This window comes from Hippocampus bargibanti, linkage group LG10, assembly GCF_051943395.1.
Source record: "Hippocampus bargibanti isolate YZ-2025 linkage group LG10, ASM5194339v1, whole genome shotgun sequence".
NCBI classification, from domain to species: Eukaryota; Metazoa; Chordata; class Actinopteri; order Syngnathiformes; family Syngnathidae; genus Hippocampus; species Hippocampus bargibanti.
The window spans coordinates 341,751-356,762 of record NC_142743.1 but is presented as its reverse complement, the minus strand read 5'-3'; the positions used below and the strand labels follow the sequence as shown (position 1 = coordinate 356,762).

Below are 15,012 nucleotides of genomic sequence, written 5' to 3'. Positions count from 1 at the left end.
AAAGCCAAATGCATCCACCAGACAAATCAAATGTAAACCACTCCGCAATAAGTAGTCAGATCTATACAATCAGTATTGATCTTTAATTTAATACAGATTCTTACCTTACAGACAGTGTATTGTCGGTGTTCAAATACCTGACATGTTTCGGCGTCTACTTCCGCCTTGGTCAAAAGAATCTGTTTTCAATGAGATATCAAGTAGACAGGATGAACTTGATACAACTATTACGCAAAAGTATTGATCTTATTTTATCATATACAAGGCTCAATACATGTGTTTTCTTTTATCTTTGGGCAGCAGTATTGTGAATCAATGACTTCATTTCAGGACCTTTTTTTTTTAATTTTACAGAGATTTTTGAAGGGGTGGGGGGCGTTTGATCCCAGGGACGTGAAGCAAGGGTTTATTGAACAGCAATATGACAGCATAACAAATCAACAATTGTTTGTTTTTTTAATATAGACATAATCAATAATTTTTTCCTTATAAACATTAAATGTAATTTTTATTGGAGACAAAATCAAGATTGATGTTTAAAAAAAAGACAAGAAAAAGATATAATTTGGGAGCATTAATTGGGCAGACATCAAAAGTCAAAACCAAAAAAAAAAAACAAAAGTCTCGGGAACAACAAATCGCTTGGCTACTCTGCTTTTCCATGTCATCCCATTGGGAGAACAATAGTTGTCAGGTGTGTAGCCTACTCGCCGCCATCCAAATGATGATTAAAGTACTGATTCAAGTGATGATGCCTGAATCAGCAAGAGTATGAGCAACATTGGTCTCCGGCGCAGCTTGTTCCTGGCTAGACGGTTCTAGTATTAAGTAAGTTACTGCAAGCTTCCTTTGACTGCCAAATTCCCTTGGGTCTAGGTGATATACGGTATAAGCGTGTTGCGGTTAACGTTAACACGCGTGTGTCCTGCTGAAAACAATCATGATCATTTGGATTGAGGGAGATATCTAAACCATACAGTAAATCTGTCCCACAGTCATTCTGCATTCCAATCTCAGTTTAGATTATCCGACACGCTTTTTTTGTGTTTTTGTGTGTGCTCTCCATGCGTGTGTTTTCTCGAAATACATTAACTTCCTCCCAAATCCCCATAAATGCATTTAAGCTTACATGATGAGTCTAAACTGTCCATTGGGAAATCATTCCTTACGGCAATTACTCAATTCTGTTTTAATATAATTCAAAAGTCTTTAAATTTAGTCTTTAGCTCTAAATTTCAGGTGAAGATTCTACCTGCTGATGTCTCTTCTGGTTGTGTTCCCCCACCTGTTGGTGTCACAATTTACAAGGTGGTGGAGGAGGCGGACCCCCCCAAAAAAGCAGGCAGGAGGGAGGAGCAAGGTGTACTTGACAAATTGTTTCAAATAAAGTTGACAGGAACAAAATCTCAAACAACAAAGTAGCAAACAAAACCATGAGTAAAAATGTAACAAGATGAAACAAACCTGAGAGGGTGAAACAAACAATGACCCGACCCTGAATAGTCGTGCCGGGAGTCCTTATAACTGCCATTGATTAAAACGACCAACACCTGTGCAGCTGCAGGCCGACGGTGCCACCCGTTGGTCGCCAACCAGAACGTGACAATACCCCTTCCTCAAGGACCTGATTTGGGGAGTTTAACTTGAAAGACTGCACTGCGACTTCAAGCAGTGTGATCAACATCCAGGCGAGCCGCTACGTTGTCTTCCCCATGAGATAAAGAGCCTAGGTCGGTGGGCATATGCTGGGATTCCAAAGGACTTTCAAGATGAACTGATTCGTGACCAGTTCATCCAAGCACTTAGCCCGAATGAACTGAGTATACATGTCCAGCTGGCCCACCCAGTGAATCAGAAATCAGAAAAACTGTATTCGTCCCACAATGGGGAAATTTGCAGTCCACAGCAGCAATTTGAAAGGGGATGGGGTGGGGGGAGGGGGAAAGAATAGAAAAACAAGATATTCTCAGCATAGTAAAATAATAATAAGTGGGCCTCACTCTCTTGGTCGAGGACCACATTGACATGAGTGACGCGCGACCAGTGAAGGTTCAGCCTCGATGCCTGCCTCTGGCCCAGCAGGAGACCGCAGATCAAGAGATCCGTGCCATGTTCAAGGCAGGGATCATCAAGCCCTCCGACAGTCCGTGGGTGTCTGGCGTGGTCATGGTCCCCGAGAAAAAGAACACCAAATTGTGGTTTTGAGGGGACTACAGACTGCTCAATAAGATTACAAGGAAGGACTGCTACCCACTACCATGGGTAGACGAGAACTTGGATCTGGTCTAAGGTTTTGCGTGGTTCTCATCACTTGACCTGTGCAGTGGCTCCTAGCAAGTCCCTCTCACCACAGAGTCCAGACACAAGACGGCATTCTGCACCATCTGAGGATGCTGGCAGTTTGAGGTCATTAGTTTGGACTATGCAATGCACCAGGGACATTTGAGCGTTTCATGGACACAATGATCACAAACATTCCGAGGCAAAAGTGCCTGGTGTATTTGGATGATGTCCTCCTCCATGGTGATTCTTTTGAAGCGGAGTCTCTGAGGCTGGTGCTGGGGAGGATTGCAGTAGGTGGGATGAAAAGGCACCCAGATGAGTGCCACTTCATGCGGCAAGAGGTGGAGTTATTGGGCCATCTAGTGGACGGTAAGGGCATCAGCATACTGGAGAAGGACCGCACCATCAAAGATTAGCCAGTACCCAGGTACAAGAAGCAGTTAAAAAGCTTTTTGGGACTAGCCTCGTATGCGGTTTGTGAAGGGATTTTCTTGTATTGGAGCACCCTTGTTCCGCCTCCTAAAAGATAACCAACCCTTCGTGTGATAGTCGGATTTTCGGGAGGCGTTCTCCACCCTAAAAAGAGCCCTCAAGAACGCCAAATCCACCGCAGCCTTTTTTGCCAGACATGGTCGGCATGGGGGCACCTGTTGTCGCAGGTGGGGCCGGAAGGTGAGCGAGTTGAAGCCTATTTCAGCCGCACATTCAATAAAAGTGAACAACGCTACTGTGTTACAAGATGTGAACTGCAAGAAGTTGATCTGGCGACACGGCACATCAAGTACTACCTGTGTGGCGTGCCCTTCGCCATCAGCACAGATCCTGCCGCATTGCAGTGATTGACATCGTACAAGGTACCAAAAGGCCAAGTAGCACGGTGGCTCAAGGAGCTGCAAGCATTCAATTTCACTGTGGTACATCGGGCTGAGGCTCAGCACGCTCTTTCCCGGCGGCCATGGTCCGTTAGTGACTGCAGCTATTGCGACCGGCGAGATACCAGGGAGTTGGGGCCATGCTGCTGCTGTGCCAACATGCTGCACCTCAGACGCTGTGGACACTGGAGAGTGGGCTTCAAAGCAAGAAGAGGAGCACAATCTCAACCCCGTGCAGCAGTGGTTCCAGAGTGGCAGGAGGCCCCAGGAAGGCGTGATGGGTCTCTCCGTTGTTTCCAAAGGTCTTCGGAGCAAGTTTGATGGTGTGCTGCAGCGAGCCTGGAAAGACCCTGCCATCGGGGAAGAGAGATGGCATGTAGTCGTGCCAAGAGCTCTTAGAGAGATGGTGCTGAGAGCATGTCAAGGGGGCACGAGCTCGGGACTTTGGCAGCGCAAAGAACCTCCAACGGCTACGCCATGGGGTCAATTGGGGGCAGCGTCGACGAGAGCAGAGGACTCCAGTCGGCGCTGTGACGAGTGCGCGGTCTACAAAGTACCTGAAGCCCAATCGCACGCACCACTTCGGCAACAAAGAGTTGGTACGCCCATGGAGAGAGTTGCTGTGGACATCATGCGCACTGCCAGACCAAGAGGGGGAAACAGTGGCTGATGCGCCACTGGAGGGCATGTTCTGCCGGTTTGGAACTACAGATATCATCCTCAGTGACCAAGGCAGAAATTTTGAGGAGTATGTATATATATATATATATATATATATATATATATATATGAGACAGAGGGACAGAAGGACAGAGGCGCAGAGGTAGAGGGGCAGGCAGACAGACAGAACAATAGATAGATCGATAGATCTATCCTGGACCCTCGTGAAGATGAAGTTGTTCAGAAAATGAATGGATATGTTACATTTGCTACTAAAAGTAAAACCGTTATTTTTAGGGAAGCACGGTGGCATTTTGATTGCCCATGATTGAAGTCGACTGAGACCACTCCCACAGTGCAACCTTTAGACTCAGTTAAGCAGGTCCAAAACTAAAATTATACGAGAACTAATGTGATCGGGAATGTGAAGAAAGGTTTATTAGCAGAAATGTGTACAATAACATGCATTAAAACAGTGTACATTCTAGACTATTGTATGAAAAAAATGTGATTTTTTTTCAACGCTGCATGCACAATATCTTAATATTTCTAGGTTTTGAGCTCTTGACTAATTTGACCGAAAGCAAACTTTAGAACATTGGTTATCATCTGATCTTCATCTGTACATCAATGTTTGCTGTATGCTATCAAATAGCTTCTCGGAGCTAACATAACAATATACAAAATTAAGACCAGTAACTACCATCACTCTACTACCAATGACATTTAAAAAAAATCTAGAGACCGTCACCATAATACTAACAAAGGTAGTAAAAATGTTTCCTGCAAAGATAACCCATTTCTTTACAACCAATAAAAAAAAATTGGGTGGGCGGGGATACAAAACAAATACAAGAAATGACCTCATTCCGAAACATTGTTACATCTACATAACACTTGATTCAATGTTGTCAGATTTCAATCACAATTAGAAATTGATATTTGCCAAAATGGGCTAAGTGAAGTTGTTGTAAAAAAACACATGGCTACCTCTTACAGGCTCTTTTGTGGTTCATTCCTTTACAACAACAACACGGCTAACTTAAGCTGCAAAGACTTGTTTGCTTTTGGGGTAAAACAAAATATGATTGGCGGTAAACTTCCCGAGTGTCCAGCAGATGAAAAGGCAGTCTGATAGTTCAGAAACAGGCGAGCATCTCAATGGGTTGATCTTGCTCTGCCGGAACCCTCTGATGGTTCATTGGTCAGAGCATCTTCTGTCTGCGCAGAAGTGGTTTCAGAACCTGTGTTACTGTCACTGGTTCCCTCCTCCATGGTTCCCTCGAGGACACTCTCCTTGTCCTCTGAGCACCCTTCTTCGCTGCCTGGCTGCTCTTGAAGTTCATCTGTGGCCTTCTGCTTCCCTGCAATATTAAATCCGTGGGGAAAAGAGCATTTTCAAAAAGCGTTAAGTATAGGGTTTGTCCTATGAGCCAGACATCTCAATTAGTCACCGACATATGCTGGTCATATGGCTCACCTGATGGATCTTTGCTTATTAACTCATTATTCTCACTTCCCGTCTTGGTACTCTCACTGAGAGAATTAGGTTGGGATTTGCCATGTTTTTCTTCTTCTTCTGCTGCTGCTGCTGCTGCTGTTCCTGACACACTCGTTGGGGCCTCTTTAGTTCCTCTGTCGCCTGCATCTTTCTCCCGTTCAGCCAGACGCTTGCGGGCGGCCTCTTCGGCTGCAGAGATCTCTGCAGAAATCTTCTCCATGTCCACTTCCACTTTCATACAGCAAAGCTGGAAACAATATATAGATATTTGCATCACTTAATACTTTGTCCAAAAAAATAAACATCCTCTTTAACGCAGCTTAGTGTGTCAAATGTTTAGTTTGACGGTGTTCAATAATATAATCATCAATACTGTTCTAAGCCATTGACCGCACAGCCCACAAACGCTGCGTTTAATTTCAGAGAAACAAATAGCAGACAACAGCGATGTGACTGCCAAAACATGTGGATTGAGTTAATGGAAGTGTATGGCTGGGGGCAGATGTAGGTTGGTACTTTACCAGAACTGCTCACTGAACTGTTATTAAACATAAGACGTGAGCCTGTTTTGGGAGTGTTTCAACATGTGTTGTTAAAAAAGAGAGAGCGAGAGAGACGGGGAGGGGTGCCATACTCTTTTAAGCTCATTTGTGAACGAATCTGTAGCTTCAATGAATTTTCGTTTCTTATCCTGGTGGCGGTCTTCAATTTGAAGCAACTCTGCTTCCAACTTTCTCTGTGGTGGGAGACAATCAGAGACAACAATTACCAAATACTACCAAAATAAGATGAGCCAATGTGTGCAACTTTGAAAGTCCAAAACGTGATCATACCTGGTGTACCATCAAAGACTGGACCTGACGTTTGAGGACTTGCATACGGGCAGTTGTGACAACAGATCGCACATCAGGCACTACACTCTCACTGAGAATCTCACTGATCAGCCGGTGGTTGCGCTGAAAACGGGCTGCCGCGGAGTGCTTAATTGAAAAGCCATCATCATAATCTAAGAAAACATGGGGGGGGGGGTTGGATGTTAGCCAAGCCTAAAATGCACAAAGAATAATCACAACTGATTGGGCAAGCAGCGGTGAAGATGACAGAACTGTGGGAAGAGTAATTTTGAAATATTGACAATGGTTATTTTGCGTATAATGCGAGGGTTTCAAACAATTGACTTGCACACATAAGCAAAATGTTTACCGTCTCTTTACCTGTGATTTGCAATTTACATTTGCCAGAAAGTGTGCCTTTTGGCAACACAGGAAAATGATTGGAATTACTTGATGTGAATTGCCAATCTGAGATGTTAGCCAGACTGAATAGTTTACATTTGAAAAAAAATACATTCCAAATTTGAAATACGGGTCATTTAAAAAGCATTTCATAAAAATAAAATAAAATCAAGATTTCATTTCATTTTGATATAAACTTGTTTTCCTAGTTGGTGTTGGTGACGACTGTGCTTGCAATGACAAAGTGCGGCGTACTGTAGAACTATGCAGAGGGCCAAACGAAAGTGAGCAGAATAGGCTGACCTTAAGCAAGATATAAATTCTTTATCCAATGATTATTTTTGTTTGCTCATGAACTGCAATTCACCAACAACGTTTACATGCGGGCCAACACTCCTCAGGACAGCACAGGCATTTGACTTGCTTCTAAATGCCGTTATCTGTATTTGTCCTCACTGTCGTTATCTTTTACAATAAGGGTAGCTACACTTGGGCCAAGCTTCATTTCCTTGACATGGGCGTAGCTCATTTTCTTCTCGTGTGCTTGTGTGAAGGAGCGTGCTCATTTTGCAGAACCTGCATTTTACAGAACCCGCATGCTGCGCGAGACATTCTACTGGTGAGAAACAGAGATGCAATTGTTAAAACCAAACCAAAATTGGTTAAACGAGTTGTACCCGTGGAAAATACAACATGTGGTCCTGTTCCGTTTGTGTGGTCCCGTTCAAGTAATTGCAGCATGTGTGGTGGAAAACAAATGATGCCGCATAGCCTTACCATCGGGATCCTCAGCTGGCTGAATACTCATGTATGGCTCGCCCTTGTCCAGTCTAGACTGCCGCTGACGGCTCTCTTCTTCTAGCGCTGCCTCAGCGCGGCTTTTTGCATTGACGTAGGCCAGGTAAGCTGGCGAGTTGTGATAGGCCTTCATGCTTTCATTATATTCAATCTATGTTGGACATGAAAAGAATTACAAGGGGAAGGCAAGCAAGCAAGCAAGTACACACCAGCTAAAATCAAGATAAGGAAAGAGGTTATGCAGGATTGTTACACAGGAAGCAATGATGACTGGAGCCACCCCTCCACCACCCCCGTTGAGGGACATCAGTCTACATAGCCCTGTTCAAATGGCAGGTTTTGCGATATTAAACAGCAGACCCTTGATTAATCATTTCAAGTGTGTCCACGGACAACTTGCACAACACAATAGGCAAACAAAAAAAACATTTTACAGAAGAGTAAAAATAATGTTGTTGCAAACTGTGAATAACCTCTCCTGAAATGGTGTGTGACCACATAAAAGTGAGCCTAATATTTGCCATCGCTGCGAAAGCGGTATGTAAACATGTATCATACTGTCATGTATTGAGATTCATCAGCACCCCGGTAGTCGAGTGGTTAGCACGCCGGCTTCACAGCGCAGAGGTCGCCAGTTCGCCTCCCGCTGCGGCCTCCCTGTGCGGAGTTTGCATGTTCTTCATGTGGGTTTTCTCCGGGTCCTCCGGTTTCCTCCCACATTCAAAAAACATGCATGGAAGGCTCATCGAAGACTCTAAATTGTCCCGAGGTTTGAGTGAATGGTTGTTTGTCTCTGTATGCCATGCGGTTGGTTGGCAACCACTTCAGGGTGTCCCCCGTGTGGTGCGTCGGCACCACAGACGGCTGCGGGGTCGGGCCGCGGGGCTCGAACCACGCGTCGGCGCAGAGCGAGGGCAACTGTTAGAATAGCAGCGACCCAGATCCACGCACGCGCGCCCGCCCCCGTGGCATCAGAATCTGATCGTTTGCAAGTCATTTAGCACCGAGTCTCTATTCAACATTTTGTATGGATTTCGACTTGACTTACGACTGTTTGGTCGGAACGGAACCCGGTCATAAGTCGGATGTTACATGTATATTACTAATTAGCACAGACACTTTTTTTTAACCCGACATCCTTCACAATCGACTTGGGACCCAGAAGTGACCCGTCGATCGCTCGTGATCGATGTAATGAGCACATCTGTTTTATAAAACCACGAGACAATGGGAGTGCACAGAAATTCTGCTCTCCGCTGAGAGTATGTTCAGAGAGTGAATTTCAAATTAGATGGGTGTTTCACAGCTTTCAACTCGCGCGCTTTGACCCAGCCCCCTCCTCCCTACTTCGAACAGGCAGATATTGATAGATGGAGCAGAGATCTATTGGTAGATAAAGTTCTGACTGGCTACTGTGTTGAAATGACGTATTATTACATTAAATCAAGAGCTTTGTGTTTGATGTTTGGAACAAACCAGTATCAGAATCAGAATCATCTTTATTGCCAAGTATGTAGAACACACAAGGAATTAGTTTCCGGTAGAAAACGCTGCACTAGTATCATCAACAAAAAATTGCTAAGTGGCACGATACAGTTCCATTTGGGCTACTGTTGAAAGAGTTCAAAGAGTTCATGGCTTGGGGGGGAAAAGCTGTTTAAATGTCTGCTGGATTTGGTGCGCATGGATCGGTAGCGCCTGCCTGAGGGGAGTAGCTGGAAAAGGTGGAGGGTCCGGTAGGATTTTCTGCGCCCTAGTTTGGATTCTTGCAGTGTCCTCGAGAGTGGGTAGGGCGGTGCCAATGATTTTTTTCCGCCGTCCTAACTGTCCGGTCAAGTTGGATTTTGTCCATTTTTGTGGCGGCCCCGAACCAAACGGTGATGGAAGAACACAGGATGGATTCGATGACAGCCGTGTAGAAATGTTACGCTTTGAAATCGCCACAGAATTGAATGAGCCCAGACAAAGAAGAGGCTAAAGAGCGTATGTGGTGTCACGAAATGGGGGGTGGGATTGGGTTGGGGTGGAAGGGCTCTACGTGGTTACCTTTGACCAAGCAAACCCGGAGTTGCCAATTTTGAGCATTACATTTAACTTTGAAGCAGTCACTGAAGCCCAGCTACAGTTTATCAACACTTTTATCTGAAAAAGACTTTGGCCACTTCTACGATGGAGAGAAGACAAAACTACTCAAGTTAGCAGCTCTGCGCAAAGCTAATCACGTTAAAATTAGTCCAAAATGACCACTTCAGAAAAAGAATGGCTGTTTGGAAGAACACCGTGCGTTCTGCCCCTCGACTATTTGCAGTAGGGGGCCTAAAGGGTAAATCAAAAAGTGACGCAGCGCGATTGAAGGTGTATTGGTGTCTTTGAAAAAAAGGCACTTTGAGCAACATATGGTTTTGATCAACCACTGGAAAAATGCTATTTACCATTTACGAAGGCAACAAAATTGGACGTTTCTTTTTTTTTCTGACTGGGACATCATTTTTCAGCAAAAGTACAATTAGTAATGCATTATAAATTTCTTTAAAAGTGTGGCTTTGGGCTATCACTCCAGACAGACTCACGGTGGGTGTCATGTTGAGAGGGTTCAACGGTGTCAAAATCCAAAATATCCCAAGTTTGTAGACTTCTCATATCTACTGTATCTGGTGGTCATAAATGCCAGAAACAGTTCTGGTAAAACAACCAACCTTCTCAGCTTCGTAGTCATTCAAATAATCCTGTTTCTCCTCATCAGTGAGGTCCCTCCACATTCCACCGATTATCTTCCCAATTTCCCATAGCTTCAGATCGGGATTGGAGGCTTTTACTTGATCCCAAACCTGGTGATGAGAACCAGACATGGGGGTGGGATTGGGTTGGCTATGGGTTGGAGGGGCTGTACGTGGTTATCTCTTTGCAGAGAGGTCACAAACCAGAGGAGGCCGAGTGATTTAAGCCATCTCCAAGTTGCTAATTCCCAGTATGTACAAAGACTGGGCTAACTGTGTCCCGTCTTAATTAGCAAACACCGACATTTTAAACAAAGTTCATATTTAACATACTCGGAAGTGGTTATTGGGTATTCCAATTGGTCAAATGATGCCTTGATAATGACAAAGAGATTTCTCAAAGTGCACGGTGCTTACCTTACGACTGTATCTCATATACGGCATCAGTGGTTTATCGGGTGGCTTGGGTGGCTTTGGTATATTTATTCCAGAGGAATTCTGACAAAAGAAAAAAGAAACATAACATCTGTCTGAACAACCGGGATACTTGAGATTACTTGAAAGTCAACACATCCATTTTATCACTGAAAAGATAGCACAGTGCAGTACCAGACTATACAATAGACTGGAATGGAAAATACGTATCTTTTGAAAACTAAAAAAACAAAACAGTAAATAACACTGGAAATCTTTCCAATCTTATTTTCCCTGCTGCGTGACATAACACAATCATCAGAGCTAGCCAGGCACAGCCTTCACGCAGTGACTGAATTACTGTTTAGGAGCCTGTCGTGCCAAGCAGTGATCGTATAATTCAACGGGGATGGCGTGGGTTATTCCACATGCCCGTCAGAAAGCAGCAATTGGCGGGAGTTGGCGTTTGACTCCAAAGATTAGAGATGAAGGTGAATGTTCCTGAAAATACAAATGCGAGCACCTGGCGGATGAAACCTAAAGACCCGCGCGCGAGTGTGTAAACGTTCATGCTGACGCACGCACAGCAGAGAGCAGCGGAACATCGAGTGCTGAGGCGCGCTACGCTCGAGCGGTGTCGCTACAAGCGCAACAATGAACTCAAACGTGTTCGTTCAATGTTGTCAACTAATATCCCAATTTCCTGGAGGAACTTGGATGAACATTTTTAAAACAGAGCCAATGCAAAGCTAAAATGTATTGAAATAAAGCAATCGGTAATCTTGTGGACGGCTGCATTTTTGAGAATGCCCATAAGAGCTTGAGACAAATGTTGCTTTCAATTTAACAAGCCAATTCATGGCCAGCCCATTCAATTCTTCTTTCCCTTTTCCCTTAAAGGACAACCGACGCCTCCGGGCAAGTTGTGTCCATAATGTGTCAAATCACTTCAAATGACTTCTACTGAGCGTATTTTACAAAGATTCCGCCGCATATAGCTATATTTTACGTTTTAAGACTCGTGCTGACTATTCAGGAAGTCTTGTTTTCGAGTTGATGACCATGCCTGACGTGATGTCACGTCTGGAAAGCCCCTGACCGAGAAAGCGACACACAGTGCATTTTGGGTACTTTGTTTGGTCTGAAAACTTCGTGTTGATGGCGAACTAAGAAGGAAAACATAAAGAATGCGATGGTGAATCGTTGTGTGTTGCACCCTGACTACTATTTGATTCTAGTTGACACAAATTCCCAGCAGACAAATCAGCCCATTTCCAATGGAGCTTGGGCGCCATCTTGTGCATTTTCTGGGACGCTACATTGGAGGTCTGACGGTTCGAATTGATACGCCAAGTACTTCTTTAATCGATTGCAAACATTTGTGCTTTCCTCTGCAGAACTATTTGAATCATATTCATAACTGGATGAGTAACAAAAAAAGCATCTTCTCCGAATCTGAAGCCATTATTCTGATTCTAGAGCAAGGCAAAGAGGTCCTGGCGTGACCTACTGAAACTCGCAATTTCCGGGGTCATTTTGAAGTAGTCTTGGGACCCTTTAACTCATTTTTATTGGTCTTTTGCATTTGAAAAATGGTGTCGGTTGTCCTTTAAATACACATCTTTATAATTACACATCTGTATCATACAGGAGTGGTCCATCGAGGAAAGTGTTTTTTCAGCCGTCATCTGTACTTCTTTGCAGGTGTCGGACACGGACGGACACCTTCAGAGAACTACAGAGGACGGCTGAAGAAACCTTTTCCTTAATAAATACATGTTTTCATTTTTGCGCTGACAATATTCATACCGTTACCCGACTGTTGCTGCTTTGGCTGCCTCCCAGTCTGTAGTTGTTGTAGGCCAGATGACTGTAAGGGTTGTACCCCACAAATCCTGCAGTATTCTGCATTTGCTAATAGAAACAAATGGGACAGAAACGCAAATGAAAATGGCTGAAAGATAGTAAAGAAAACAACAAAGTCGGTGGCAAATGAGTACAAAATAATCCGCAAGAGAACACCATGCGTAAGTGAGACACTAAGTCATTATTTTCCGTTCAATTATGTTGAGCCATACTTACAGTTGTAGGTGCAGGGGGAGGGGGTGGAGCATAGGATGGCCTCTCTGGAATGAGGAAAAATAGGACCCAAGAAAATCAGAAAAACCTCAACTCCCGTGTCTCTGAAAAACATACTTAAACCTGTTGTACTGAAAGAATCCCCATGTGATTCAAATTAGTTCATGTGAACTGAGTTTTTAGTGCACCAATTAAGAGCAGACCAGCCCCCACTAACCAAAATCAGAGAAAAGAAAACAACTTTTTCCTTACTTGACATCTTGGCACTGATACACGTTTTAGTGCGATCCAGTCATCAGTTCTGTAACACAGTTTTAGGACTATGTATAAATATGTGGGCTATTTCAGAATTGGAAGACATTTTACATCACACTCATCAAGTTTTACATATTGCACATAACACTAAAACATGCAGTTAATGAGTACAATTGCTCCTTGTGGGACCACATCATCCCCCACATCCACGCCCCCCCCCCCCCCAAAAAAAAAACACACAGAAGGGAAAAAAATGCTTGGAAATAGTTTGAAAAATGCAAAATAATTCCGGAAAACCCCTAATATCCAAATTCTCTTGGTTCCCCCACCCTATGACAAAACTAAAATTCTAAAATTCAAATAAAACAGTTTCTTTCATTTGTTTCATAACTGTCTCTTGAAAATGTGGGAACATTGCGCCGATGACCATTTTGTGTTTGGGAGCCTTTTATTGACCATCTTCATCTTTAATTAGTTCAGTGTTGCTTGTTTTGTAGCCACAAAGGGACACAAGCCAGTGTCTTATTGTGTCGGTTCCCTAAGCCCTGATAAATACACACGGTTGTGTCAGAAAGGGCATCTGATGTAAAAGCTTGGCCAAAACAAACATGCGAAGCAAACCTGAAGATGGAGGACACTGATTGGCAGCTACTGCTCATGCAATGTGTCCCACAACATGCAGGCAATCCTGTTGCTATGACCTTTTTAGCACTGCAGAAGAGGAAAGCAGTAAATCACATGATACACTTGATGACTATAATAAATCATTTTCGAAAAAGACCAAAGTACGGAAAGTATGTCTGATCTTAGATATTTTCACATTTTTATCAATGGACTACATTTGATTAAATATCTCACTCTATGTCATGCAACTAACCAATGTGCACATGATTAGAATAATTTTTGTCAAATGTTTTCTTGACTTAATTTCGAAAGAAAATCTGTCCTGTCCTCTTCGTGAGCCGTACAGGCTAACAAAAAAAGCCATGTTCAATTCTCGATACAAGGCTATCTTTCATTCATCTTGAATTGCCTACACTCTATTATTGTGATTACAGTGACAAACATTGTAACGCCAAATAACGTAGGCAAAATTGTACAATTGAACCACGATAACATAACCATGCCTTTTGCGATTTAATACCTATTATTAATGAATACGTAGTAAAATAAAAAACGAAGGTTTGGTTTTCAGGAAATTGGAAGCCGAAATATCCACCAATTCTGGAACGACCCGTTGAGATAAAAAGTGTTCCAAATGCTTTAAAAACGGGGAGCTGTGAATGCGGGCTGCCTCAAATCAAACAATGATATACCAGTCTGGGACTTAATAAAATAATCGACCACTATCTTAAATACGGTCACCCATTTAATGACAGCCCCAACTCCATACATGGTACGACTGTCGGTTAATCGTTGAAACGATTAGTTTTGCATAAAATAATGTTCGTATGCTAAGAGCACAAGCACGGGAGTAGTTTCGACAACAATGGATCGACAGCGCGTCGGGCCTTAAATTGAAAGAGTGAGTTCAAATGTGTATCAGACACCAGGCATTTGCCAGTGATGAATTAAATGTGTTAGGAATTAGGCTAGTTAATAAGAATATGTCACTTACAATGTGGGACTGAAGGTTGGTTTACAGAAAATAGGAGAGGTGGTATGCTAGCATCCTGACTAGCTTTGCTAGCGTGCTAACTCGCTGCATCGACCTAGTAGCATCTTAACATATTAACGTGCCAATCGAACGATTTATAGTCCGTTTTGGAAAGAACACGTTCAGCGGGAAAACTCACGGGAAAAGCAGAGTCCCCCTCTACGGTTACGGTGACGACAGATGGCTCGCTTCCACACTAAACGAACCAAAAGACGTCGCCCTGGGTAGCTTCTCGAACCGCCGCCAACCCTTTCACTGCACGACAATACACGCCAGACCTATACGCCGTACCGCCTCCCTGGCTATTTTGCAACCGTATTTGATATTCATTGAGAGAGGGAAAAAAGGTACGAAGCAACACAACAAAAGACACGAAAAAGTTAAGATTCGATGACAGTGGTTATTTGTCAACCTAATGCAGTTCTGTACTACAAACTACGGCATTTCTCCACTCGATGCTCCAGTGATATTATAACACAGTACATGTACACGATTTGTTCGGCAGACTCCCGAATTTAACCACAATACTCACTTTATAAAG

At 43.6% G+C, this 15,012-nt stretch overlaps 1 protein-coding gene across 5 annotated transcripts; it reads right to left on the bottom strand.

Annotated features, from left to right (window-relative positions):
* Positions 1 to 4,228: 4,228 nt before the first annotated feature.
* On the bottom strand, positions 4,229 to 14,764 carry smarce1 (SWI/SNF related BAF chromatin remodeling complex subunit E1). Of its 5 annotated transcripts, none has more exons than XM_089006369.1 (12): positions 14,611 to 14,761; positions 13,436 to 13,525; positions 12,812 to 12,860; positions 12,563 to 12,606; positions 12,290 to 12,394; positions 10,484 to 10,564; positions 10,046 to 10,177; positions 7,329 to 7,500; positions 6,150 to 6,322; positions 5,951 to 6,052; positions 5,296 to 5,563; positions 4,229 to 5,179 (listed from the first exon to the last, which is right to left on the bottom strand). In XM_089006369.1, the coding sequence occupies exons 3-12, from the start codon at positions 12,816 to 12,818 to the stop codon at positions 4,974 to 4,976; spliced, it is 1,290 nt and encodes a 429-aa protein (XP_088862495.1). In that variant the 5' UTR covers positions 12,819 to 12,860; positions 13,436 to 13,525; positions 14,611 to 14,761; the 3' UTR covers positions 4,229 to 4,973. The 5 variants fall into 5 exon arrangements, with proteins under 5 accessions (XP_088862495.1, XP_088862496.1, XP_088862494.1 ...); XM_089006370.1 differs by lacking the exon at positions 14,611 to 14,761 and adding an exon at positions 14,433 to 14,594; XM_089006368.1 differs by lacking the exon at positions 13,436 to 13,525 and having other exon boundaries at positions 14,611 to 14,764.
* Positions 14,765 to 15,012: the final 248 nt, after the last annotated feature.